The sequence below is a fragment of the Nymphaea colorata genome, chromosome 6, assembly GCF_008831285.2.
Source record: "Nymphaea colorata isolate Beijing-Zhang1983 chromosome 6, ASM883128v2, whole genome shotgun sequence".
In the NCBI taxonomy this organism is placed as follows: Eukaryota; Viridiplantae; Streptophyta; class Magnoliopsida; order Nymphaeales; family Nymphaeaceae; genus Nymphaea; species Nymphaea colorata.
In genome coordinates this window covers 5,304,672-5,330,339 of record NC_045143.1, presented here as the reverse complement: position 1 = coordinate 5,330,339, position 25,668 = coordinate 5,304,672, and the positions used below count along the sequence as shown (strand labels likewise).

The 25,668-nt window shown below is 38.2% G+C and overlaps 2 protein-coding genes and 1 long non-coding RNA gene across 4 annotated transcripts; 2 read left to right on the top strand and 1 right to left on the bottom strand.

Moving 5' to 3' along the window:
• Window positions 1–5,836: 5,836 nt before the first annotated feature.
• Window positions 5,837–7,895, top strand: LOC116256479 (uncharacterized). The gene is made up of 3 exons (XR_004173138.2): window positions 5,837–6,074; window positions 7,249–7,461; window positions 7,568–7,895. It is a non-coding gene; the product is annotated as an uncharacterized LOC116256479 (long non-coding RNA).
• A 2,980-nt stretch (window positions 7,896–10,875) lies between these two features.
• On the top strand, window positions 10,876–15,351 carry LOC116255464 (uncharacterized). The gene is made up of 7 exons (XM_031631292.2): window positions 10,876–11,650; window positions 11,934–12,044; window positions 12,148–12,246; window positions 12,754–12,864; window positions 12,948–13,251; window positions 14,074–14,213; window positions 14,702–15,351. The coding sequence occupies exons 1-7, from the start codon at window positions 11,444–11,446 to the stop codon at window positions 15,236–15,238; spliced, it is 1,509 nt and encodes a 502-aa protein (XP_031487152.1). The 5' UTR covers window positions 10,876–11,443; the 3' UTR covers window positions 15,239–15,351.
• Window positions 15,352–15,909: 558 nt separating this feature from the next.
• On the bottom strand, window positions 15,910–24,470 carry LOC116255463 (beta-adaptin-like protein A). 2 transcript variants are annotated; one of them, XM_031631290.2, is made up of 11 exons: window positions 24,238–24,470; window positions 23,617–24,133; window positions 22,133–22,257; window positions 21,537–21,735; window positions 20,169–20,397; window positions 19,764–19,930; window positions 19,458–19,667; window positions 18,507–18,617; window positions 18,251–18,427; window positions 17,662–18,090; window positions 15,910–16,581 (listed from the first exon to the last, which is right to left on the bottom strand). In XM_031631290.2, exons 1-11 carry the CDS (start codon window positions 24,291–24,293, stop codon window positions 16,276–16,278), a joined length of 2,526 nt encoding a protein of 841 aa, XP_031487150.1. In that variant the 5' UTR covers window positions 24,294–24,470; the 3' UTR covers window positions 15,910–16,275. The 2 variants fall into 2 exon arrangements, with proteins under 2 accessions (XP_031487150.1, XP_031487151.1); XM_031631291.2 differs by having other exon boundaries at window positions 15,910–16,578.
• Between the last annotated feature and the right edge of the window lie 1,198 nt (window positions 24,471–25,668).

The following is a 25,668-nucleotide window of genomic DNA, read 5'->3' as shown; positions in this document are numbered from 1 at the left end:
CAGACCATCGACTCTTTATTGATTTTCTCGTTTTTTGCCGACATTTTTCTGCTCCCCTGTCTCTTTCATGCTCTCCTCCATCTTCGGGGTACGACGATAATGGAAGAATAAAGAAAAATATCTCTCGTACGCACCGTCGAGTTACAGATGCGTACGAGCAACGTATAGCAACTGCAGGACGCACCCTTTTTAGTTTTTCCTCTTTTCCTGGTCTCTGGATCAGCAGAGGGTCCACCCTTTCGTGAGCCATTCTTTACAAACTTTGTAGTGTTCGTTTCTTGCACATATCATAGTTGGAGATTTGAATCTTCTTTTGTTTGTTTGGGCATTATCCATAGTTGGATGTAGTTCAGAGCACAGGTATGACGGCATAAAATCCACTATTGGGTTCAAAAAAGCATAAGCCTCAGGCAATTTTGTGATTCAAAAATCACTCGGCTGAAGGGCAGAATTAAGACAAACATTTTTGCAATTGAATGCAATTTTTGCTCAAGAAAGTTCGTGTTTTTCATGCCAAATTCCTGTTGACCCTGCCGTTGATGAGCACTCATCCTTGTTTCGGTATCCTTCGGCTTGATCTAACTTAGTGATGCATGTTCTAGCGGCATTAAAAATCTTATTTGAATAGAAGAGTATTTAATCCTACTATTATTGTCTAGAAAAGAGTCAAGTTTGCATTCAACCCCTTTCCTGAGCTATTCTTTATAGTATTCATTTCTTGCACATATCATAGTTGGATATTTGAATCTTCTTTTGTTTGTTTGGGCATTATCCATACTTGGATGTAGTTGAGAAACATTTTTGCAATTGGATGCAATTTTTTCTCGAAGTTCTTTTTTTTCATGCTAAATTCCTGTTGACCCTGCCAATGATGAGCACCCATCATTGTTCCGGTATACGTAGGTTGGATCTAACTTAGTGACGCATGCTCTAGTGGCATTAGAAATCTTGGGTGTGTAAGAGGAGTATTTAATCCTACTACTATTGTTTAAAAAAGAGTCAAAGTTTTCATTCAACCCCTTTCCTGAGCCATTTTGTATGAAACTTTGTAGTGTTCTTTTCTTGCACGTATGACAGTTGGAGATTTGAATCTTCTTTTGTTTGTTTGGGCATTATCCATAGTTAGATGTAGTTGACAAACATTTTTGCAAGGGAAGTTCATGTTTTTCATGCCAAATTCCTATTGACCCTGTCGTTGATGAGAACCCATCCTTGTTCCAGTATCCTTAGGCTTGATCTAACTTAGTGACCCACGCTCTAGTCACATTAGAAATCTTGGGTAAGAGCAGTATTTAATCTTACTACTATTGTCTAGAAAAGAGTTGAAGCTTTCATTCAACCTTTTGCTTATTTAAGGTATGTGATCTGATTTCAACTTACACATCCGTGTCCTCTTTTTACAACACAAGATAATTGATGTTTTGGGAATTTAAAATAAGAACTAGTGGCCTACTAATCCTTTACCCAACCATTGCACCAATGCCCACAAAAACAATAGAGTTAGAAATAAAAAACCAGAGCTCCAACTCGACGAGCTACTCTATGTTCTTTCTTTGAGACTTTTTATAATTATTTTTTGAATTGTTTATCTATAGATACTTTTTGAAAAATATTCTCATACTACTATCAAATAAATGAAATTATAAAACTCAAGGGGCTGAACTAACATGATGGTGGAATTTAGCACATTCAAGATGCGGCAGGGGGATCGGCTTCATGTCCAGTTTATGAATGCACCGGCATGCAACAAGATTCAAGATCCTGCATCAGTTATACGGAAGACAAAGCAATCTCCAAATTTCTGCTCAACAATGGCAGTGACTGAAGAAAATTAATATGACGAATACCTTCTCAAGAAGATGGTTACTTATAGACCGTTGTATTTTTCAAGTAGCAGACCGTTCATAGGGCAACAAGTTAATAAAGCCACCAGAAACTTCAATGGTGCCCAATCTTAGGAAAAACAAATTTCCTCTACTTGTGCTAACTCTAGTGAGATACGGATGCCTAACTTCTGATGCAAACTGCTGGCTGGGACATTAGGGCTCCCACAACCTGTTAATAACAAAAAATGAAGATTAGTGGGGTTCAATATGTACACGGAAATAAAACAAAAAATCCTCAGCAGTGTGAAGACTCCTAAAAAACAAAGATCAGAGTGTTGGGAGATGATCCCATTGAACTGGTGAGTCAAAAATATCAGCAAAATTGAGAAAACCAATGGTCTCTTTTGCAGGATTACAGTTGAGAATCATCACAGATCTGCTTTTTGTGACAAAATGACAAAAAACCTCAACCTTCCACATTCATTTGATTGCATGCTTATGTTTTCTTCAACGTTAACTCGCCACGACCTGAGACCCAAAACTAGCCTAACTTTGCGTTGAACCTGTCTAACCATATATAACAGCTCCCCTGCTATCTCTATCTTCTGTAAAACACCCTCCTTCGTTCTTAAACTGTAGGCAACTTTCATCTTCCAAAATAATTGACTGCAGCACGATTTCAGAATGACCATAGGATGACCAATCGAGACCATGGTAGAACTTCCACCTTGCAGCTCATCGGCAATTGTGTGTTTTCAGCAACGTTTCTTAAGTCTTCCCATAGTTTAATAACCATACATGAAAAAGATTTGTTCTTCCAATCATGAACTATAGAGTTGGTAACCTTCCAGATATGCCATGTGATCATAGGGAAAGTCATTCTCCAAGCTCTTAGTAACCATTTAGTTTTAAATTTTCTGCGCCCCCACCACTCCCAGGTTTTAAAATCGTGCCCATCAGCCTCAAGTTCATATCAAACCTGCTATCAATAGATCATAAATCTTCATAGCCTCTTTACATAACAATTTAGCAAGAGACGTTCTTGAGTTTCAGCCCGCTGTTTACAAAGGGCACATCTGCTTGGTAAATTGATACCAAACGCCTACAACCTATCTAGAGAAAGTAATTTATTCATACTATCCAAGAAAAAGCACCATTTTTCCCATTGAAGAGCATCTGACTTCCAAATTCTATATCTCCAAACATCAGTGTCTCCTTTTATCTCTTAGTTTATCATAAATTTCTTTGGGAACAGTCGCTTCACCAGGTTAACAGGTCATCTCTTTCAACTAATGTATTCATGCATGTGACTGTGTTTCTGGAGGCCATATAGTGTGACACTTGATGTAACACTTCAGAAGTTAGTTTAGTCATGTATCGAAGATTGTGAGAGATATTCAAGGTCTTATAAAGGGAGGTCATTAATTATATGATGGTTTTGGTTCCTAGTTTTTTTGAGATTGAAACCGAAACTGCTAGGTGGCGGGTTGGGATCCGTTGAACCAAGGGCCCGAGCCCAGGAATGGGTCGGGTTGTTATAGTGGTATCAGAACAGTTTGAAGAAAGATATATTGGATGATGTACTTTGGGTTCAACACTTATTTTGGAAAAAAGTAATACACACAACCAAGCAGAAAATGCAGTTTCCACTATTCTTCAGTGCATCCAATGTGGAATGAGGTTATGAACAACTCGTTTAAGACACGCTAATGAGAATAATGGAAAGAGAATTGAGTCCCTTCATTTTACATTTACAGCAATTCCTTGGTATATGTAGTACATCATTTACAAAGAAATATTCACGATGAGCTGTGTAATCCATCTAGATCCAAGATCATCGCAACTTTGGACTACTATATATCCATTAGATCCACCATTCTTGCTAACTGCACCTTTATTCGCCCAACATCCACTTTTTATATTTATATTCGCCCAACATCCACTTTATAACTAACTGCACCATTCTCACCAATCCACTTTTCTACTCGACAACAAAGAGAATCACAACTCAACGATTGAGTTATATTTGACATATTTTGATTCTATATATATATATATATATATATATATATATATATATAAACGCTCACAATTTTTCCATGGGTGTGCACATTGATTATTAAAATGTTATTGAGTTATCTAACGCGCTGGAACTACTATGAAAATGCATTTGTATGCACAGACCAATACAAAATTAAATATTATGGTGCACATGAATGAGCAACAACAACGGAAAAATTACTGATAAAATTAAACCACCAATGTCTGGAGAAAACTCAAATTCAATGCGTACCTTGTGTGAAAGACATTGTCTTCTTCAATGGATGAACAATTGTTTCGTCGTTGACTGTAAGAATCAAACATATGATGTTGGATGTAGGTAATGGAGTAATCGTTCATCCATTCATCTCCCTTTGACTACATTGTTGAGTCCTTAACTTCTTTCTGTGTGCATTCTCGCCAAAACTTACAGTTGCAACTGCTGGAGTCAAAACTAAGTTAATAACCAAATAAAGTAAATGAAACACAGTGTGTTTCTCGGTCACTACCATCACTTCTGCAATCTCTGCCAAACAGTTAAGATTCACCACACCACATCGCACATCAACCGTATGTGCCATTAATTACCTCTTCCTGAAAAGATTGGTTCAAATTCATTTTCTTCATAAAGCGTATCCTTGTGATCCCAATCAAATTCTAACTGGAGACGACTGCATTGAAGTGCACTAAACAACCAAATAAAGTTGTTTCTTGTACTTGCCTCGTTATGCTCTATCACTTAGTCCTTACATGATCAAGAAAATTATTGTCAAAACGGCCACTAATGGAAAAACGTTGATATCCATAGTGTTTTCTAATGATTGAACTTTCAAAAAGTAAGCTCATTTGCATAATTGGACTACAAAATGTTGTGGTCTAATTACACTGCTCAATTTCTATAGCTTTAATTAATTCAAAATGCTTTATCTATTTAAACAATGAATCATATTAATTTTTAATGCTCTTGTTGATCGAAAAAGAAAAAAATGAGCATGGCATGAGATCCGTTGTTGTCTTAAGTTTAAAAAATTGGAAGTAAACGGACGTCACAGTGGAATATAGCTCTTTATAGAACCAATTAAGCATGGTCGATATAGCTCTTTATAGAACTAATTAAGCATGGACGACACAAAGGACGTTTGTTTACCATAGATGTGAAAAGAAGGTGATCTAATGGTTATTGGGAATCTCAGGTCTATGAGTGGAGTCAGAAATTTTGTTTCTGTAGAACACTAAATATATTGTTAACAAATTTTCAATTGACTATGGAGCAGTAACCCGAATCTCATGAGGCTACTCCATATAACTGGACCCAAGTTCACCAAATTTCAACGACTCAATGTTTCAAAGAGTGGGCTCTTTCCATCCCTACTCAGGTTTGTAAGTCTGGACATCGGGCCGGTCTGACTTGGGAAACCTGAGCCCGGGCTCGACCCAATTAAATTTAAAAATATTTTTAATATAAAATAATATATAATTATAATTAATTATAATAAAATATTATATATATATAATAAAATAAAATAAAAACAACCGTCGGGCCTTTATTGGGCCCAACCGGGCCAACCCAATAACTTATCAGGTCGGTCCAGGTCCCTTTTTCTCATGGCCCAATGCCCAGTCTTAGGTATGAGGATTTGAGGTTGAGTCTCCCTCCCATTCTAAAATATGAAGCTTTGCATATGGAATAAGGATCTTAAATCTTCCTTTTTATATAGTGATAAAATTGGTGATTGTTTGATCTGTAAATCTTACATAAGAGGATTTCGAATCAGCTTTAGATCAGATCTGATCTGAGGCTGTCAAACACACTCATAATGGATAGCTCCTCAAAAAAATAGGTTTGAGAGGTTGTTTTGCCTTCGAAACCCCGTTTGTGGGGTGTTCGGATACTGATGATACCGGGTTTCTCGGAAACCCAGTATCGTAAAAACCTGGTTTTCAAACGTCGGCTTGAGTCTCCAGTGCCTGCCCTTCGCTGCTGTTCGACTGCATCATCTTGTCGAATAGAACTGGTGCTATCTAAAAGGCGTTGCTGTATATGATGGGTTGGCATTCGCAATCAAACGTCTTCCGGATTGCCCATTTTCGGAGAAGCAACTTCTTACGAGATGGGCAGGCTCGAGCAGCTCAGGCACCCCAATTTTATGCCATTGTTGGATCTACTGCATCAATGAGGAAAAAAGGCCTTTAAGCACGCTATGATCGGTATGGAATTCTCTTTCCATTATTCCCCTACTCTGTTGAGCTCGTTCTGAAACTGGAGTAGGCGGTGGTTTGGGTGAACAGTGTTTCTTTCATTTTGACGGTAAAATTTTCTTGATGGTAATGTTTCCGGTCCAACTATATTACTTCTTCTATACTGGCGATAAGTGTTTGATTGGGAATATGAGTTTAAATCGATTTAGTTGCAGCTGCCTTCGCGATCTCCTTGGGGTGAGATCCAAGAACCATCCAGCCATTAAGAATGTTGGTATCTGTGTTAGTATGCCGATGACTATGCTCATGATTATCAGCATAGAAGCGCAGGGGAATTGTTGTAGATACGTTTTGGAAATTTCATCGTAGTTCACAGTCCAATATTAGGTAGGGTGCTGCATCCAAACGCTTCCTTGTCATAAAGATTCCCGTGGTTGGGTATGGTGTGCCTACAACCGAGTGAATTGCTCTGCAACTGATGAAACATAGTTTGCATGCAAAAGAAGGTAGATAAACATGTCAAGGTAATCATTCAATTAGCAGGTAAAAGAATGTGCTTGACATTCTATAAAATGATTAATTGGCAGTCATAGTTGTGAAAAAAGCGGTTGTCGTGATGATGGTGGAATGGGCTGAAGCTAGACAAATTGGGGCTTCATGCTCTCAGCAGCTAATAGGCATTTTCTAGTTCACACAGATCATTCAATTTTTTACTCTCGATCGCTGGGGCAAATCTGCACTTCCTCTTGGGAACATCGGCTGTGGAAATTCTGGTGATGTTTCCAAACTCTGGTATAAATTAATAATCAGCGAGGGGGCTTGCTTGCTTTCATCATGGTTGCCAATCATCATTCATTCCCAACTTCTCATATGGAAGACTCCATCTGGCCAACACTAGAAACTCTTAGATGCCCTTCCACATCCCTTCTTTTGTGTAATAGGCAACGTGATGAAGTGACAAATTGTAGATGTTTTTGCTGAAGACTGATGGTGGGACTTGCACTGGCTCTTAACTGTAGGGTCAGTTCAAGTTCCCAACCATGAACTTCAATTTTCTGCGGTTGGCACATGTTCTGTCCATTGTCTTCATCTTAGGCTCTATCGTTTACTCTTGGGTGACTCTCAGATTGCACAAGTTCTTTTTTATGGTTCTAACACTTTAAAAATATAAATTATTTTGTAGGTGCATGTGATTATTCGCATATAACTGATAGTGCTTAGAGTTGGGTTTAGTGGAGCTTCATCAAATGAAAGTTAATGGATTCATATGCTTATTTCCACAAGCTCTGTAAATGACACACTCCTGGCTAATATTGAAATATGACACTTGCAAACTTGTTCAATGGAATTTGCTACTGATGGAAGAACATTCTTATTATGGGGAGGGTGCATGATGGTAATTTTCTTACTGCTTTTTGATGCTATAGGAAATAGAAAGGCTGATGATATATTTCAATCAGCGACAAATTTAACTGGAACGTACCCTGCTCAAATGCTTGCAGATGATTTCAGGAATGACAGACATGGGTTGGTTACTTCTCTTCGAGATGGTGGATACTCTGATGACATGACCCTTGCTTCTATAGCAGGTAGTTTTGTGCTTTTGGGTTCTGTTCTTTAGCAGATGTTTGGAGGATTCCTTCTGTCTGCAAATCTATTCCCTCATGAAGAACATCCAGATCCACCATATTGGCACCTTTGTTACTTGTGAAATGGGGTCATAGCCCTAAAGTTGGTCTGACTGATTCAACAAGATCAGTTAGTCGTGATATGATCCACTTGTGCTTGATCTGTGGACAAAAAAAGAATCAATTTTGACCTTTTTTCTTATATTTTGGATATAGAGCTCTTCATTTCTTTCTCCGGCATATTTTTCCTTCTCCTCTCTCTCTCTCTCTTTTCCATGTTTTTAGTGATTGAGGCTTGCCTTCCCATTCTTCCTCCGACATTTGTGCAAATGTAACAGAAAGCGGGATTTTGATTTTTAAACTTTTGATATGTTCTTATTTTTCATTTAATTGTTTAAGATAATGAAGGTTTTGACCTTAATGCCCCATTTTTTAATTTCCTTGATGTTAGTCTATCTAGAAATTTAATCAAACAATTTCCCCCTTGTTATGTAGGATTTGTCATCCAAACAAAAACCAGGTTTTCAATAGTGAAAACCTGGTTTTTATCATGTTATTCAGACACTAAAACCGGGTGTTTGAAACACATAAAAAAAAAAATTGGTTTTCTCAAAACCAGGTTTTAACAAAATCCATTTTTCCAAGCGGTGTATCCAAACACAACCTTATAGGATGAAAACTTCCCGATTCACCTTATAATAAAAAACTCCATCCCACTTTTAGAATGAAATAAGTAAAATTAGACATATTCTCTCTTGTTCTCAACATTGTTTAGAAAAAATATTGACTTCCTCCAGATCGATCATGCAGGATCTGAAGAAAAGCAAGCGTGTAGTTTTATCTTGAGGTGCCTTCAATCAGAAGGAAGCATAAAATATATAATGATTGACGGATGCTTATTTATTCTGAAGCGTGAAATGACCAAAATGCCCTTATTTTGTGGCCAGACAAAAGATGGAAAGCCAAAAATGTAATATTTCCAAAATGTCCGTTTTTTTTAATAAGAAGCTAAAATGATTTGAACTTCTAATTCATATTACACAAAGTGTTGAATAAAAAAAACCAAATCAATTAAAAGCACGAACCGGAGAATGGGAACCCCGCATGTGGCCAGCTCATGGCGTTCATATTGCATAAATTCATTGATTGGGGTTACCTAATCTACAATTGACAAATGATTTCTTTTTTCGAAACTATAGTAAACCCTTTTGGTTAGTTTTACTGCTAACTCCTTGAGATTAAAGCCGTGAAGTCAGGTCTTCCGCGCCAAAATGGCCTCTAGATTCTATATAAATGCTGCAATTTTCTCGTTCCTCTGCTCTATTTGTCATTCAATAGAACCAACTAGTTTTTTTTTTTTCAATTCATTCACTTATTTTCTCGTTTATACACATTATTTTTCAATTTAATAATGCAGTGATGCTTCCTTAGGAAGAGTTATTGAAAGTGTTTCGAACATTAAATCTCCGGTGGTAGAAAATCATGAATCAAGTTACAACAAGTGGCGAAGATAGATATGGTTATACCATAAATCAAGTTACAATCCCAGTGGGCAGCGTCAGACACTGGCGGAGGAGCAGAGCGGAGCTCAGTGTAGGCATGTGCAGGCAGCTGCCCCCACAGAGATGGAGGGCTCTCTCCAGCTATATGGGGTGCCTCCATGGATACAAAACAAAGTTTTTTAATGTTTCCACGGCTAAAAATTTATGGCTGAGCCATTGATCACAATTCTGTGTTATGTTGCCCAAATTTTCTAGTAACATTGTTCTCTTAAAACTTGATGGTTGGTGCCACGACCGACTTTCTAAAATGATAATATGAGTATGATTACAATAGTTTATGATTCGAAAATAGTCATATTAAACAGAGATGATTTAAGATGGAGCTATGGTTTATAATGGCTTTCGGACTATTTATAGGTTCTTTGTTGATGCAACTTAAAATTTTAGTCATTCTGTCATCCAGGAGCATTGATTTTTTTATATTTTTTTGTTTTTTAAAAAAGTTTGCTCATCCAACAACTATCCGGTATCCAGCATCCTAGCATTGGCTTTTTTATAATTTTTTTTTTTTAAGTGCAAGTCACAAATAAGCCATAAGACTTGAGCCTCATGTTTCTATCCATCCAAAAGCTTTAATGCACTTGTTATACCATTCCAATTTTATCTGTAAAGAATGTTAATACACTTTATTACAAAGTTGTATACTTGTTTTTCCTTCAATGAAATCTCTAGCTATCTAGCTATAGAATTAGTATTATATATATATATATATATATATATATATATATATATATATATATATATATATATATATATATATATAGTTGATTTTTTTTCCTTTCACTTCAAGTCTATCTTTTGTTTATAATTTTTAGAGGGCAGGCGTTTTATGTTAAGCAGGGATACTTTTTTGTCGAACTAACAAACAAAGACACAAAATAAATTTCTGCAACTTGAAAAATAATGATTGCAAGCTAAAACATTGGCAAGATAAAAAGAAACATTCCAGCTACCCTCTTCCATTCTCAAGTTAATAGAAATTCATTTCAAACTCTCGCTTGACAGTTTTATGAAAGGCGTGGCATCATTTACAGAATATAATAAAACTTCTCATTTTTTAAAATTATACGCAAGAAAAACCCCAAAATCTTTCTGAAGCACAATGAATTATCAATTTCACAATATAAATAAAAACAATACAATGCAAATAGAATTATACAATTTCCTCCTAGTGGGTTGTTTCGCTCTCATGATTTATCGTTCATACTTTGTCTGAAGCCTTTGAACCGAGGAAGCTGAATCAAAGAGGACTTCTCGATGCAGACAAAGGGGCACACAGTTTTCTAGTTAGGCATGTACACCTGGTTACCACTCTCTCATCTCCTTTCCGTATACGTTTTCTAGAAGCCTGAATTGCATTAATGTAGTTGGCTACATTGCTTGCTTCTGGGAAACGCTTCTGGCCAGTGGCAGGACGCGTTTCTTGGGTGGTCAAAATCTGCAAGAAGGTTGGAAACTTTGGAATAAATATTTGAGATTCAGGAACAACCAAGCAATATTATTTGTTTACTTATTTTGCTGTTAATGTGGTGATTTTCTTAAATTTCACCGACAGTTCCTGTGGATGATGAAAGTTGCAGAGCTGCCCTTCATGGCATCCCCGAAATGGCCGCTCAAGCTTTTCCTTGTTAGTGGGGCCATGTTTGTCGGCGCTGTCATCGTCCCTGTTAGTGACAGATCACAAAGAAAAAAGGTGGGCTGCTTGTGACTGAGCATCCGTGTGAGAGAAAGAGAGAGAAATAGACACGCGCTCTTGGGTCTTCGTCGTCCATTCGTTTTCCCTCTCTTTCTGTAGTCTCTCCCCTTAGCTAATTTGGTCCAGTAGAAAGGGGTGGGGAGTCTCTCTCTCTCTCTTCTGGTCTTGACGGGTCATTAATAAGGAAGGGGTACTGACTCATTGGGGCCGGCGGAGGGCCACCACAAGAAGAGCGGTGCATTCGGTGTTGGGTCGCTGTGTCGCAGTAGTTGGCGCTCGGCAGGGTTCAGCCCCTCCCTTCCCCAAGAACTGTTCAAATACCTACGTTACCAGCAGCGCGGGGCACCTCATCGCCACCACCAGCTGAGGCTTTCTGTTTTTTCTGAGGCTCTTCGGAAAGAGGGACTGCTGGCTTCTTCCTCCTCTTTGTCTGAATCTTCTTCTACCCTGGTTCCGTCTTTCTCGCCTTCGCTGTCTCTTAAACGGAAGGCGATGGCGGTGAATGGGCGCGCGGAGACAATGGCAGAGAACGGGCACGCCTCCGCTGATGATCTGCGTCGATTGAGAGGAAAGAAGGCAGTGCGGAATGGAGCGTCGGTGGAAACGACCGTTCACTCGTACGCTCAGGCGGGAGATCTCTACAGCCTTCAGTCCCTGCTGCAGCAGGCTCCTGACCTTATCAACGCCCGAAACTCCGTCGTAATGCTCCTCTCTTGCTTTCCTTCTGTTTCGTTCAGATAACGAATTCGGAGCAATCTGTTTCTCTGAGATCCTTTTGTTTTGAAAGCGAGGCGGTTTATGTTGTTTTCTTTATTTCCTTTTGATTGCCTTCTTGTACTCGATCTGCATATCAAAACTCTCTCTCTCTCTCTCTCTCTCTCTCTCTCTTTATCTAATCTGGCGTTTCATGTTCTTTTCTGGTATTTCCTTTGGCCAGCATAGTTCTTAATGACATATTTTATGTTGGCATTTCTCATTGCAGATATCTCAAACACCGCTTCATGCTGCTGCCTCCTGTAACAGGATTGAGGTTGTGAGGTATCTTCTCGATATCATGGAGCCTGAAAAGGCAGATCTGGAAGCTCTAAACATGGTACATGATCTGCTTTGTCATGTTCACTATTGTGCTCATCAAGATCTACAGTTGCCCTTTTGGAAATACAATTGTTGTGAACAAACTTTTTTCCCTTTTGCAGTATGGAGAAACCCCTTTACATGTAGCGGCGAAGAACGGCTGCACTGAAGTGGTTCGTTTGCTTCTAGATCATGGCATGCCTCTGGAAGTCAAGGCCAAAGTAATTTCTGCATCAGCTTTTTTCATGCAATTTGTTATTTGTTGGGTGTCTATCTTTATAAGAAAATTATCTATGTGGTAATTCATAAGATTCTAGCGGCTCTATTGAGCAATTATTGATTTTAAGCATATTTTTGCAAGTTATCTGGTAGAATTGTGCAGGATTCTGTATCAGAATGCTCATTACCAGACCAAAGCACATTTAGGAGCATGTTTTGGTTGGTTTCATCCTTGACAAATATGTTAGCTGTTTCAATCCCTTCGCCTTAAAGTTGAGTCAAGGTTCATATTGATGATAGGTTTTCAGTCATCTAGTGGACGATATGTTTGTTTATTGGTTTCTAGTCATTATTATCGCCATTGCTACTACTGTTTATGGTCATTATCCTTGTTTGTAGTTGTTCTCATCGTCATCATCCATCATTGTTGTTCTGAAGGACGAACAAGCTGGCAATCTTGTCAGTGATTCTCATAGTGGGCTTCCTAATTGACCATGTGAATTTTACAGAATGGAATGACTCCATTGCATCTAGCTGTTTGGCATTCTCTTCAATCAAAAGACTCTGCAACTGTGGAGGCGTTGCTCACGTACAATGCAGATTGTAGTGCTACTGATAATGTATGACCTACTACTTTTAAGAAGGAAATTCTGCCAGTTGGTTTTGTTTTGTAGGAGATACTAATGTGACACTGTTTTTGCAGGAAGGAAAGACTCCGCTAGATCATCTTTTACAAGTCCCAGGTACAGAGAAGGTACAACAACTTATTAGGTTTCATATTGAAGAGCAGCGCAAAAGAAAGGCCATTGAAGCATGTAATGAAGCAGAAGCCAAGATGGCGGAACTGGAAGTTGAATTATCAACTCTTGTTGGGCTAAATGACCTGAAGCTGCAGTTGCGGAAATGGGCCAAAGGAATGCTTCTAGATGAAAGGAGACGAGCTCTAGGGCTGAAAGTAGCTGCAAGGAGGCTCCCCCATATGGCTTTTCTTGGCAACCCAGGAACAGGTACAACTCTGTTTCCATGAAACATACATTTTTTGTTCTTTACTCCGTGGATTTAGCCCTCTTCCTTGCCCCGATTTGAGATCATTGAGTTGTGCAGATTCAGAAGATGATAATTCAATCAAAATTTTATTGGTCTTATTCTTTATATGATTCTCGTGCTTGATTTTTTTTATTAACCATTTTCCTGGATTACAAATAAATTCTTTATGAATAATCGTTCAGAATTTCCAGCTTGTTTGATTGATATATTTTCCATTTGTTATATTGAACAACTCTGCTAACATCATATACTCTGTTACGCTATTATATTACTCACTAGGTCATTTTCTGGTCTGTTGCTAAACGATTCTTTTATCAACCAAGCCATGTTAAATATTATCATCTGCATTATTTATTTATGTGTTCTTAAACTTTGCAAAGATGTTTTGAATCCTCAAAAAGTCAAGGGATAGCTAATCAAGTGTGACAAAAACAAATACTAGCAGTTTGAGAACCAGTATCCAATCATTTTGTAATCAAACTCATTTTTAATAAACCTCACACGTATACAAGCATTTACCTTGATTTGCATCATTGATGTTCATCTTTGGATATGTATACCTTTTGTTCCTTGCTTTCAGAAATTTCTGGTGCATCGTTGCCTTGTATACGGAGGCTGTTCTAGTTTCAAAAATTAAAAGCCTTTTACTGTCCATTGGTGAAAGTGGATGAATTTTTTAGTACAACTCCTTCATATGAAGCTTCTGCATGTGGAAAATGAGTCCAAGTCCTTGCTTGTGAAGCTTTTGCAATTGGGAAATGACATAATCTCTATGTTAACAGGTAAAACTATGGTTGCTCGGATCCTTGGAAAGCTGCTGCATCGGATGGGCATCCTGCCTACGGATCATGTGACTGAAGTACAGAGGACAGACCTTGTTGGAGAGTTTGTTGGCCACACTGGACCGAAGACCAGAAGAAAGGTATACACTTAACTAAGCTCCTGCATATACTTGCGAGTGGACAAAGAGCTCTACCTGTTGGCACTATGATTTGCTACAATTTATTATCTGAAGATTCTGAACTAAGTTATTGACTAGTGACCTCCAAATTTTCACGCATCTGAAGTGCCTTATGTTGTGGTCTTACTGGATAACCACGTTAAGCGGCAATTACTTTCACATATGATGTTAAACTGAAAACTTGTGGATCTTATATCAGAAGCTGTGATTGTTTTTATGTGGATCTCCTGCCGCGTTGTATCCTTGTAGTAATATTAACCAAGTCTTCAAATACAAGGAAAATCATGCTTAAGCCATGTCTGATGTAAAAATTGCCGCATCTGTTAAAGAGTATTAACAAACCTTCGTTACATCCTTTTCTTTGGTGGTATTCTTACCTTGTGTTTGCCCATGGTTTTCTGGAATATTTTCAGTGGAACTCACAGAAGAGTCTTGACATTGTGCTGTAGATCACAGAGGCGATGGGAGGGATTCTATTTGTTGATGAGGCGTACAGGTTGATTCCTGCTCAGAAATCTGACGACAAAGACTATGGGCTGGAGGCTCTGGAGGAGATTATGTCAGTTATGGACTGTGGAAAAATTGTTGTGATATTTGCGGGTTATAGTGAGCCAATGAAGCGGGTGATTAGTGCAAATGAAGGTTTCACCAGAAGGGTGACCAAAATCTTCTGTTTTAGTGACTTCAACACGAGGGAGCTGGCAGAAATTGTTCATATTAAAATGAAGCACCAGGTTGTAGATAGCTCTCTGTATGGCTTCAAGTTGCACCCGTTATGTGGGATTGAGAATTTGGCTATTTTACTAGAAAAGGAAACCACTGAAAAACAGCGGAGGGAGATGAATGGGGGGATCGTTGATCCCATGCTCACGAACGCGAGGGAAAATTTGGACCTGAGACTCGATCTTGCCTGCACAGATGTTGAGAGTCTAACGACAATCACTATGGAAGATCTAAGAGAAGGCGTTCGATTGTTCTTGAAGTGAGAGGAGATCCATATTTGTATGTACCACTTTATAAGTTTTCACAATTTTGCATTCTTTATAATTCAAGGTATTAAATCGATTAGGTATTCAATAAAATTATCAAATTTACTTAATCCGTCTTCTTTTTCTGTTTTTCAAACAAACACCAAGTCCACGGCTTTGGAGCTTCTTATGAGATTCATTGCTGTTCTGGGTGACATCCAGTTGTAGGTAGGCAGCCCACAGGATTTCACCGGGCAAAGCATGTTCAATTCATTCAGATGGGTCGGCTAAAACTAAATAAATCTGTAACAGTTGCTTTCTCTTTGAGAGCAGTAGCCAGCTTGATCTCAAACAGGGACAATCGGCAAAAACGTCATGAATGGTGGCCCATCCGTCGTGCTTTTGACCATCATCTAAAGGACATTTCAAACAGCGGCAACGGTCATGAAAAGGAACTCTGAACCTTGGATCTGTACGCAACTTCCAATCGATAATGTTTTTAGCTGTCCACTGGAAACGAAAAATTTGCAGTTCAACTTCCCTTCTCCACCGATTCATGTGCAATACATGTACACGTCTCTTTAACTTGACATGCATGTACAAGCACGCAAGCCGATCACATCTCTTACAGAAGTACCACATTCGAACTACTACAGCAAGCAATCGCCAATCATTATGAAGACTAAGAATGTAGCAACCGTGGATTGAAACGTGTATAAGCATTTTCTTTGTAGTCTTCAGCATTTTAAACAATACACAGTATTCAGCAAAAATATTTTCTCCTAACGAAATTCAAAGTATTCTATGTTACAAGCCGTTTATTCAGCGAGACATGGAGATGGCAAATAGACTCCAATCTCATCTCTCCCCATTGTCGAGCAAACCATAAACTTATCCAGATTTGGGACTGTTGCTACCTCATGCAGTTTAGCAGCCGCCTGGTTCAGCACAATGACACTACATACTTGTAATCTGCCAATAGGAAACCATACTGCTCACCTTCCAGCAACAGTTTTCCAGCGGCAACAAAAGGGTGAAACTGCACGATCTCATATCTATGGTGCACCAAGCTTGAGCAAAGCTGATTGAAACAAGGACGAGAAAGCCTGGGTTGTACTTTTATCATCAGCCTTGATTTTTATCTGTGCCTTTGCTGAGGAGGTGTTTATAAGGCACTCAACAAGATAGAAAGAAGTAGCTGACAACAGATCATCAGCTTTCTGTGCATAGAAGAAGAATTTGAAGTTTGGAGCCTGACCACCAGAAGCTATGCACAATATGGAATTGCTCTGCATGTGCCGGAGGAGGACCTGAGGTGTTGTCAAAGTAGCAGCTCCTTGTGGGGTCAATGAGAAATCCTGCTGAAAAAAAAAAGGATACCAATTTATCAGAGTGCTTTACTGTTCTCAAGAGCTAAGCCAACAGTGAAATAACGCAAACAGCTTTCCCAATGCCACACCATTTCAAGGAAATTTAGAAGCTGATGCAAAAACCATTAAGAACTAACAAAGAAGCCTGTCATGGCAGTAACAGCAGGTACCGTTTTGACTGCTCACGAGAACCAAAACACCTAGAGGAAGCCAATATGATTAACTACCTTATCATCAAAAAAGGAAAAAAGCCACATCTGTATGAGTATTATTAAGTATATAGCGGCATGTTACTGAAGGTGTATTTTTCGTTAAAATTTCCTATGGAAAGTGCTGGATTGCTAAGAAATCTGTTATGCGAAGAAAATGTTAAAAGAAAAGGAAACAATGGGCCTAGCGCTTTTTTCAAATAGGACATCATACAATCATTGGAAATTTTTTAAAATTGAAATAAGCAAGAAAATGAAAATTGTACATGTAAATACTGGAAGTCTGGAACAAACTATTTTGAAGATCACGGAGTGCATTTATTAGTATCACCATGGTACTTTTCTAGGATACTTTCACATTTTCAATGTAGAAATGACATCTATGTCTATGATTACAAATGAAAAACTGGAACAGATTATGCAATGCAGCGATGCAACTATCTGCAAAAAAAAAGGAAGAATATGGAGGATGCATTCATCCCAAATCAAGTATGAGCTTATGCTACGGTAGATTTGCTGATGAGTGAGATGGAATCATGACCTCACGCATTAGCAGACATAGCAGTTGTCCAACAAGCAGTTGTAAACTTACAAACATAGTATGTCCACTGCCCACATCCATAGGCTTTCATATTGAACATTATTATGCATGAGGAAGAGTGCAGGCAGACATACATACAATTCCCTACTACCACCCCCTGCCCCCCACCCCACCCAAAGAAGAAAAGGGGAGGGGAAGAGAGAAGGAAAGAGTATTCAAAGGAAACAATCTCCATAATTTAAAATGCATGGTACAGAGATACCATTTCATAGTGAATTAAATATTTAGCTTATTCAACTAATAGGTATAAGTATAACCTACCAGTGACAAAGCAATTGGTAGCTGACCCCACTTCTTTTGGAATGTGCCGGGATCAAGAACTGCTTTGGCGTTAAGCTTCAAAGATGCTGAAGGAGCAACTGCGGAACCCAAGCCAAGAAGATCATCAATAGGCAAGCTAGAACTGATGGGTGGTGCTGGGGAGCTTGAAAATGCAGTCTCTGTGGGTATAAGAGCACCCATAGCAGGACCGTTATAATCGGGAGCACTATATGCAGAATGTCCATTGTTAGTGTGACCTTTATTCTCTTCTTTTTCTGACACACTTAACAGAAGGTCATTGTCAGTTGCTTCAACTCTTTGTCCTGAAAGTGTGCCATCTGCTGCATCATCTGTCAATGACAAGGTTGCAAGGTCTTCTGAGAACTCAAATGGCCCACGATGTTCTTTATCGGTAAACAGGTATGAAGGCTGCAAGTTAAGCGAATCTTTGGTTAGAAAACCATGTCTATGAATATCCTTAAACTTACAAAACTTCCAGAATACAAAATCCAAAGTCAGTGCCTCTTTCTGAAAGTTTCCTTCTCAGACAATGTATCAACAACACCCAAAAAAGTGATTGTACACATACCTGCTGGTATAGTACAGATAAGCTATTGAATTCATCAAATATCCGATCTTTAATTTCACTACTCTGAGTGTCCGCAAAGACAGAAACTGCTTGCTTGGGAGGATTTACTACACGTTCAGCTACTGACACGTCATGATGCAAAAGCCTGTAGTAGAATAAGGCTCTATCATGAACATCCTGCATCAAAATACCAACATGAAACAAATAATCCTTCAAATAAAAAACCTGAATCTTGAAACCAGAGATGATGCTTCACCTGGTGAGAATCCGCTAAACCAGCAGCTAATGCAGCTCCTAATGCTTTCCGCATTTCAGGTGGTCTTTTCAAGAAACACTTTAATATTGCAGTAAGCAAGTGCAGCTTAACCTGTTTAGCAAGATGAAAGTAATCAGTAAATAGAAGAGCAAAACCCCAAAACCAAAGCAATTATAAGTTTAAAACTTTATTCTAACACATGACCTGAAACTTATGAAGCAATCACTCTCATCCAATTGTGAAAATCCATAAACTTCATCGCCATCAGTTAATAAAAGAAAGTCAGGGAAAAGAGTTCAAAAACATAAATTATGCATGCACACCCGACAATCATAAATGTGGTTGCCAGAATTTTTTGGTCAAAGGAATATCTCACAACAAATTGAAATTATGTTTTTTAGCAAAAAAGGTTCCAAATTATTGGTAAATTTGGAATATAAAAACTAAAAAGCAACCAAAAAAAGAAAGAACACAAACATATTCAAATAAATCAATATGTTACTTCTTGTTGATCATGCAATAACATCATTATGCAATTCAATACTTTAGAATATGTGATACTCTGGGAGCAGTAAACTAGCTCTTGAGAAAAAGCTAGATCATGATAACTGCAAAATCTGTTAAGGTTCATCAATGGACTTTCAATCCAAGACGATTGCCTTTAGGGGACAAGGTGTCTTAAGCAATGTACCATAGCATAAAGCAGTGGTTTCAGAAACACTTTTTATTTACAAAAACAGCAAAGGATATATATCAAGCCAGTTAACTGTTTGCAGGATATGCAGAATAATTCTACTAAGATGTTCAGAATAAAAAAGGGATGCATGAGAGCACACAGTCACAAATATTTCCTAACAATAGTCTGTCAGGAAACATGTTAAACGACAACAAGAAAATATGTAACCCAGGGACCCCAATCTGTTTAGACATGTTACATAGCGAATCAGTCACCTCTGCAGAATCTTCATCACTCCAGTTTTCAACTAAATTTTCAAGGATGTAAGGAGCATCAGCCATGTCTTGAGAATACTCTCCTAGCATCCATATTAAGGCTGCTTTAGCCTTGGGTTCTTGAACATTTTTGCTGCTAATGCTACCAACAACAGCAATGCAGTCATGACTCCATTGAGGGTATTTCCTTAAAAGATCTTTCACAAGCACCTACATCAAGGAAGAGGCAACTTAAGGCAGGAATTACAATGACTATAGGAATAATGGCTTCCAGAAACATGTTGCTATTAGATAAAGTATACTTGCCAGTGTTTCGGCAGTCACATAGTCTTTTTCCATCTCCAGAAACTGAAGTAAACGGTCAACAATAGCATTTACATCATATTGCTGTAATGCAATCTTTCCAACTGCACGAATTGACTCTCTTGCAATAGCAACATCAACATTTGCAGCATATTCACATAGTTCCGTAACTGGATTTTGTTTACAAATATTAAGTTACAACTATGAAGTAAAAAATCCAAAAACCAAAAAAAACCAAAGGAAGATATGACACTGAAGAAAAGTTTAACTTCAGAAGTATTCCTAATGCTCGCTAAGAGCCTCTGAAGATGCAAGCCATGCAACTACTTAAAATACAAGGAGATGAAGTATCCTCGGACATTATGCCCATGCATGCTTATTATGTACAAGAAAAAGACTACTGCGTACCAATTTCATAAGTATTGCTCTCATTTGCAACAGCTGTCAACATTTCCAGTTTCAGTTTTTTCACATAGAAAGGCTGACTGTACTGGCAATAGAAATGTTTATAGTCCGACGAAAAGAGCATGGGTGCACGCAACACCAGTAGATGCAGGTGGCTCAAAACTGCATATGACTGCTCAGGGCTTCCAGAGCTCACTAAAGTAAGTAAAGGAGCTTTTATGCGCTCATAGACCTAAAATAATTGCATAAGATAGAGGTTACTTTACTTTTCTTCAAATAGTGGTATTTCTATGCAAGCTAGGTATGTTTAAAACAGAATAGTAATTAAAGTAGTAAGTACAAATGACTCCAAACAAATGCCAAATTGAACTCATCCTGTTCTTAGCCTGGATAAATCAGACATCACAGATCTACCAAAGCACAATATAGATGAAGTCATAAAACATGCCATCATAAAAGAATCTGACACTGGGACAAGCTTCGTGAAGAAGTTGATTAGTTACAAACCTTGAGTATTAGTGAACAATATTGCAAGAGTAAATAAATAAATTTAGCTTGTGACGAAAGAAAAGCATATTGCAACTAATCAAATTAGAAGGCATTGCAATGGATTACTAAAAACCGTCTTCTGAAAGGCAGATGTGCTACACCCATGCACATCTAGAGGTCACATTCAACAATGCGTTTTGAACGAATATTCAATATGCCACCCTTCCAAAGGTTTGGTCAGCTAGATGATGCTTCTCTTGTGTAACAGATTCATCCCACCTATATACAGGTTTGAAGTATGTACGAAGCATACAATCAAACAAGCAAGCATTAATGCCGCTTTTTGCTTACTATGAAGACAACGTTAGTAGTACTTCGACTTCTATAATTGAATCACACCCACGTATATAGAGCTAGAGAACCAAACAATCAGACAAGTGGGCATTGTCAGATCCAAAGGCAAGCAGATGACTATAAAGCCACATGTCATTTACTAAGGCAACCTATGGCTGCCAATTCTATTTGTGTAAGGTGCACAAGGCATGATACTAGAGGTGTAAATAAATCAAATAGTCAGTAAGCCACTGCAAGGAAGTGGTTGAGTCCTGAAAGTACACCAGTTTGACATTTTACAACATTTACAGCCCACTCCTGCTAAATCAAAGTTAACACTGTCTATGTTTGATTATCACAAAAAACTTGAAAGAATCAATCACATGATAACCTGTCACAAATTGTTGTTACCAATTGTTCCAACCCAATGAATGTTGAGATTTGAGAAATTTGTCTCATTCTTTGAATACATAGCATTGGTGCAGAAAAAAAAATGCAGTAAGTTATACCTTATGAGTCTATTACCATAATTTATCCGGCAGAATGTACCTGCTGATGCACGTCAGTCATGGACATAGTCAACTGAAGAAACACCTTAATTGTCGCTAAAACAACAGCACCATTGGCGTGCTGAAGTCGATCTTCTAACAGGTTCATTATATCAAAAATTTCACTGCTATCTGATGGTACATAATTTGCTACCAGGTCAAGTACCAAACACTGTGCCCATTCACTAAACTCCTTAATTCTGCAAAGTTTAGCTCAATTAAGAAAAAGATAAACATTAGTAGTTAGTAAATGCTACACAAAGCATGTTCTTAAACTGAAACAATAAATATGTCAAAAGACTGACAAACAATCAAAAGGCCAAGAAAGCCACAATAAATATGAAACATCAAACTAAATGAAAATGGAATGTACTGCTTTCATTTTTTTCACATACTAATTAGACTAGTTTGACCTGGTTTTTCATCTCCTCTAGGCTCTATCATAAATTCAAGAATATAACATCTTTACTGATAATCATTTCTTAAAAATATACTCTTTCAAGCAACATGAAAGAAGGCAATAAAACAAAAAAACAAAAGACAACCAATATCACTCCAGAATTTGAGGGGATGATAAGCACGCAAAGCAAGACATACCGATTTAGCAAGTGATATACTACTGGCTTGCTAAGTAATGATTCTCTCTCTCTAGATGCTTCCTCAGATGTGTTACCTTCTAAGCTTAATATTTCTTCAAGAGAGGACAAACAATTAGCAACCACCTAGGAAAAGGAAAATATCACATAATCAGCATCAGGAAGAAAACTTTTAACTCAGATATGCTTGCGTAGCTACAATAAGCAACATGATTAACTACATACTACTGAAAAATGTTGCAGAACAACAAAGAATGGAATAGAACATCAATAACATTTAGCTGTGCACACATGTATCAGTATTTGTTGTATATCTGTCCCATCAATAAGAACATTGATTTTCAATAAATTTTCAGGAAGGTTCCTCCAGAGCTTCTTTGAAACAGTAGAAATTGTCTTAAGCTTTGTTTTGAGTCATTCTCCCCCTGAAAGTGCATTTCTAATTTTCTATTACATAGCAAAGGAAAACACAATTATCATATCTGAAACATGTTTCAAATTTTAACAGCCATCGACAGCCAAATGCATCCATCATCTCTTGATGCTCGTAAGAATAAACTGTTCAACAATTTGCATGTACAAGGTGACTGTAGAGCATTGATGAACAAGAAATGCTCCTTTTTCAGCATCTAGCTTATTTTGAAGAGACCATCATTTCTTTTCTGAAAGGCAACTTCGGCTGCAAGGCGAATAGCCTTATAATGCAAACAGCCTCAGCCCTTGCTAATGGGGAGCTAATTATCGAGAGCATCTTCTGTGGACAATAATTGTACCAGACTAGCATTGTAGCCTACCAACCAAAACAGGTAATGTTGCATCCAGAGAATGGTCAATGCTTGTAAGTTTGTAAACACACTGTAACCTCCATGTCTCTATTGATATGCTTGGTGTGTCTTTATTTGTACGTTATGAATATTTCGTGTGTTAATTTAGTGCTCTTTGTTCCAGCAGTTACACAAGCTTGACTGTTTTGCACCCGCTAAGCCAATGGGTTGTAATTTTATAGTGTTTTTACACAATGAAACTACTATGTTGACAGCTCTAAAACACTCAATAGGATCAACTCAGTTGCGCCGTCAGACATTTTTGTGCGAAACAAACGCACCATACAAGTTATACTGGTGCTTAATGCCACACTGTGCAGATAGTCTATTAGCATAGTCAGTGGATGTACAATTAACTGATTAAGCATAAGGGCAGGGCGGACTTATTTAAAGCATGTAACTGACTCGTCCACTAATTTCTTCCTTGATCTCCGACACATGGAAAACATGTAAACATGACAAACATATTAGCAGATCCGTTGTGGTCTAATATATTACATAAGCAGTAGTAGACCGCAATTAAGTTCAGTTCAACTACGATACTGTGCAGAGACATGTGTAAGGAGATGCTACTAAGCGGAGAATCTAAAGAATGCAGAAGCGGGACTACGAACATGATTCTACAAACGAATAAACTAAGAAAAAAGAACGAAATTTTTACCTGGGCATCAGGGTCCTGAAGCATGAGATTTTTTAGCATCGCAGGGAAATCAGATTCGATGCATGTCGTCGCTGATATATGATAGAGCTTGAGGACGCCAATGGCCGCAACCGTCCTCACATAGCTGCTGCTATCCTTCAATCCGGCTCCCAAAGGACCGATCAAATACTCCACCAGGTTCTTCACTCTAAGCGAGCAAAGACTCCTCAGCGCAAGCCCCCGAATCATCGGATCTTCGTCCTTGCAGTCCCTCTGTAGGAAATTGATGGTGAGAAGCGCGAGGTCCGGGTTGCCCTTGGCATAATTCCCCACGTACAGGTAGCACATCTTCTTCAGCACGATATCTGAGGTCGCGGAGCACATCACCATCTCGCTGAAGAGGGAGGAGACATCGATACCGATGGTCATGTAAGATATGACCTTCTTGAAGAGCTCCCGCTTCGAGGACTCCGCGCCGGGGGCGAGGCTGCCGGCCAATTGGCGAAGCTGCAGCTTAAGATCTGCGACCTCTCCCTTCCTGCCCAAATCATAATTGAGAAACAGATCGCATTAGTACACAGCAAGAGAAATGGGCATCGATCGACCAAAAAGAAGAAGGAAGAGGAGGAGGAGGAGCTGTACCCGGACGGCTGAGGAGGTGGAGGGCCTCTATGAGACTGAACGGGAGGGGGAGCCATTGGCTCTTCCCTCTTCTCTGTGTCTCGTTTCTTCTCCTCAACTGCAGATGATCAAACGCATCAAAGATGGAGATGAGGGCTTCGAGAATGGCCGACGAGGGAAGGGAAAATGGCGTCCGTAGCCAAACGAGCAGCCCCTTCTTTTCTCTTCCTGCCCGATGGAAACCGAGACGTTCAGACGACACGGAGGGGCTCAGACCCAAGGAAGGAACCACGACGAAGATGGCGGGGCCCACCTCGCAACTTAGACCGTAACCAAAAAAATGAGGTATTTTTAATTGAAATTCTTGCTAAATTCACGCCAAATTGTTAAAAAGAAAATCCTATCCCACCATTTATTTGGGATACACTATTTTCAATAATCAAAAATTGGATTATTCACTTTTTTATATTTAAATTGCAGATACACCTATCATTTAGTTTCAAAATTAAATATCAAAAGTACATCAAAGTCGTCACTTGCTCAAAGCTATTATTTTCAGAAAAATACAACAATAATTGATATATAAGCTTTTCGCGGTAATGAATACATACATCTACACTGTAGCTAAACCATGTAAGTCGGTATGCTTGAATTTTTATATGTAAATACATGGATTCTCAATTATTAATTTATATTTTTACGTTTTTCCTCGTTTAGATTTCTAATTCGACGATCACATCTACATTGTAAAGTCGAATAAAATTAACTTCAAATTGACATGCAGCGGTGTGGAATAAGTCAAAGAAAAGGTAATATGAAATATGTACCAGAAAATATATTAATTGAAATTTTCTTTATGAGTTAGGTATGACCCAACTCATTTGAATTTCAAATGTTGATGTCCTATCTTTGTTCATGTGACATAAGGTAGAAATTTTTGAAGAGATACAACGTATATAAATAAATAAATAATTATAAAAAATCTATATAAAAATAAATAAAAATTTTGTTGTTGATGTAGCCAACTACTCACGTTAACCTATATGTAGCTCCGCTAGTATATCATTCAACTTGAGTGTCACACATCTCATTGTTTGTAGTCTAAAAAAATAGTACACACGAGAATCGAACGGAAGATACATTGTCTCAGTGTCCTTCAAGTCGATTAGTTATGCTATGCCTCTTGAGACTTTCAATGAAAGAGAAAAGACATTTGGAACTTGGAGCCAGCCAGCTGGTTGGAATTTAATTGATGTGCAACATCTCTTTTGAGATGTAATTTTTTTTTCTGTAGGTGAATTGTTATTTAAAATAAAAGTTAGCTCATCCTTTTTTCATTTTTTTAATTTTTGAAAACAAAAAGAGGAAGAGGCTTTTTCCTTGAAATAATTGTTGAGAGGTTCTTTCCTTGTTACCATTGTTGTGCTATTTTTCACTGTTTGAGAAGCGACC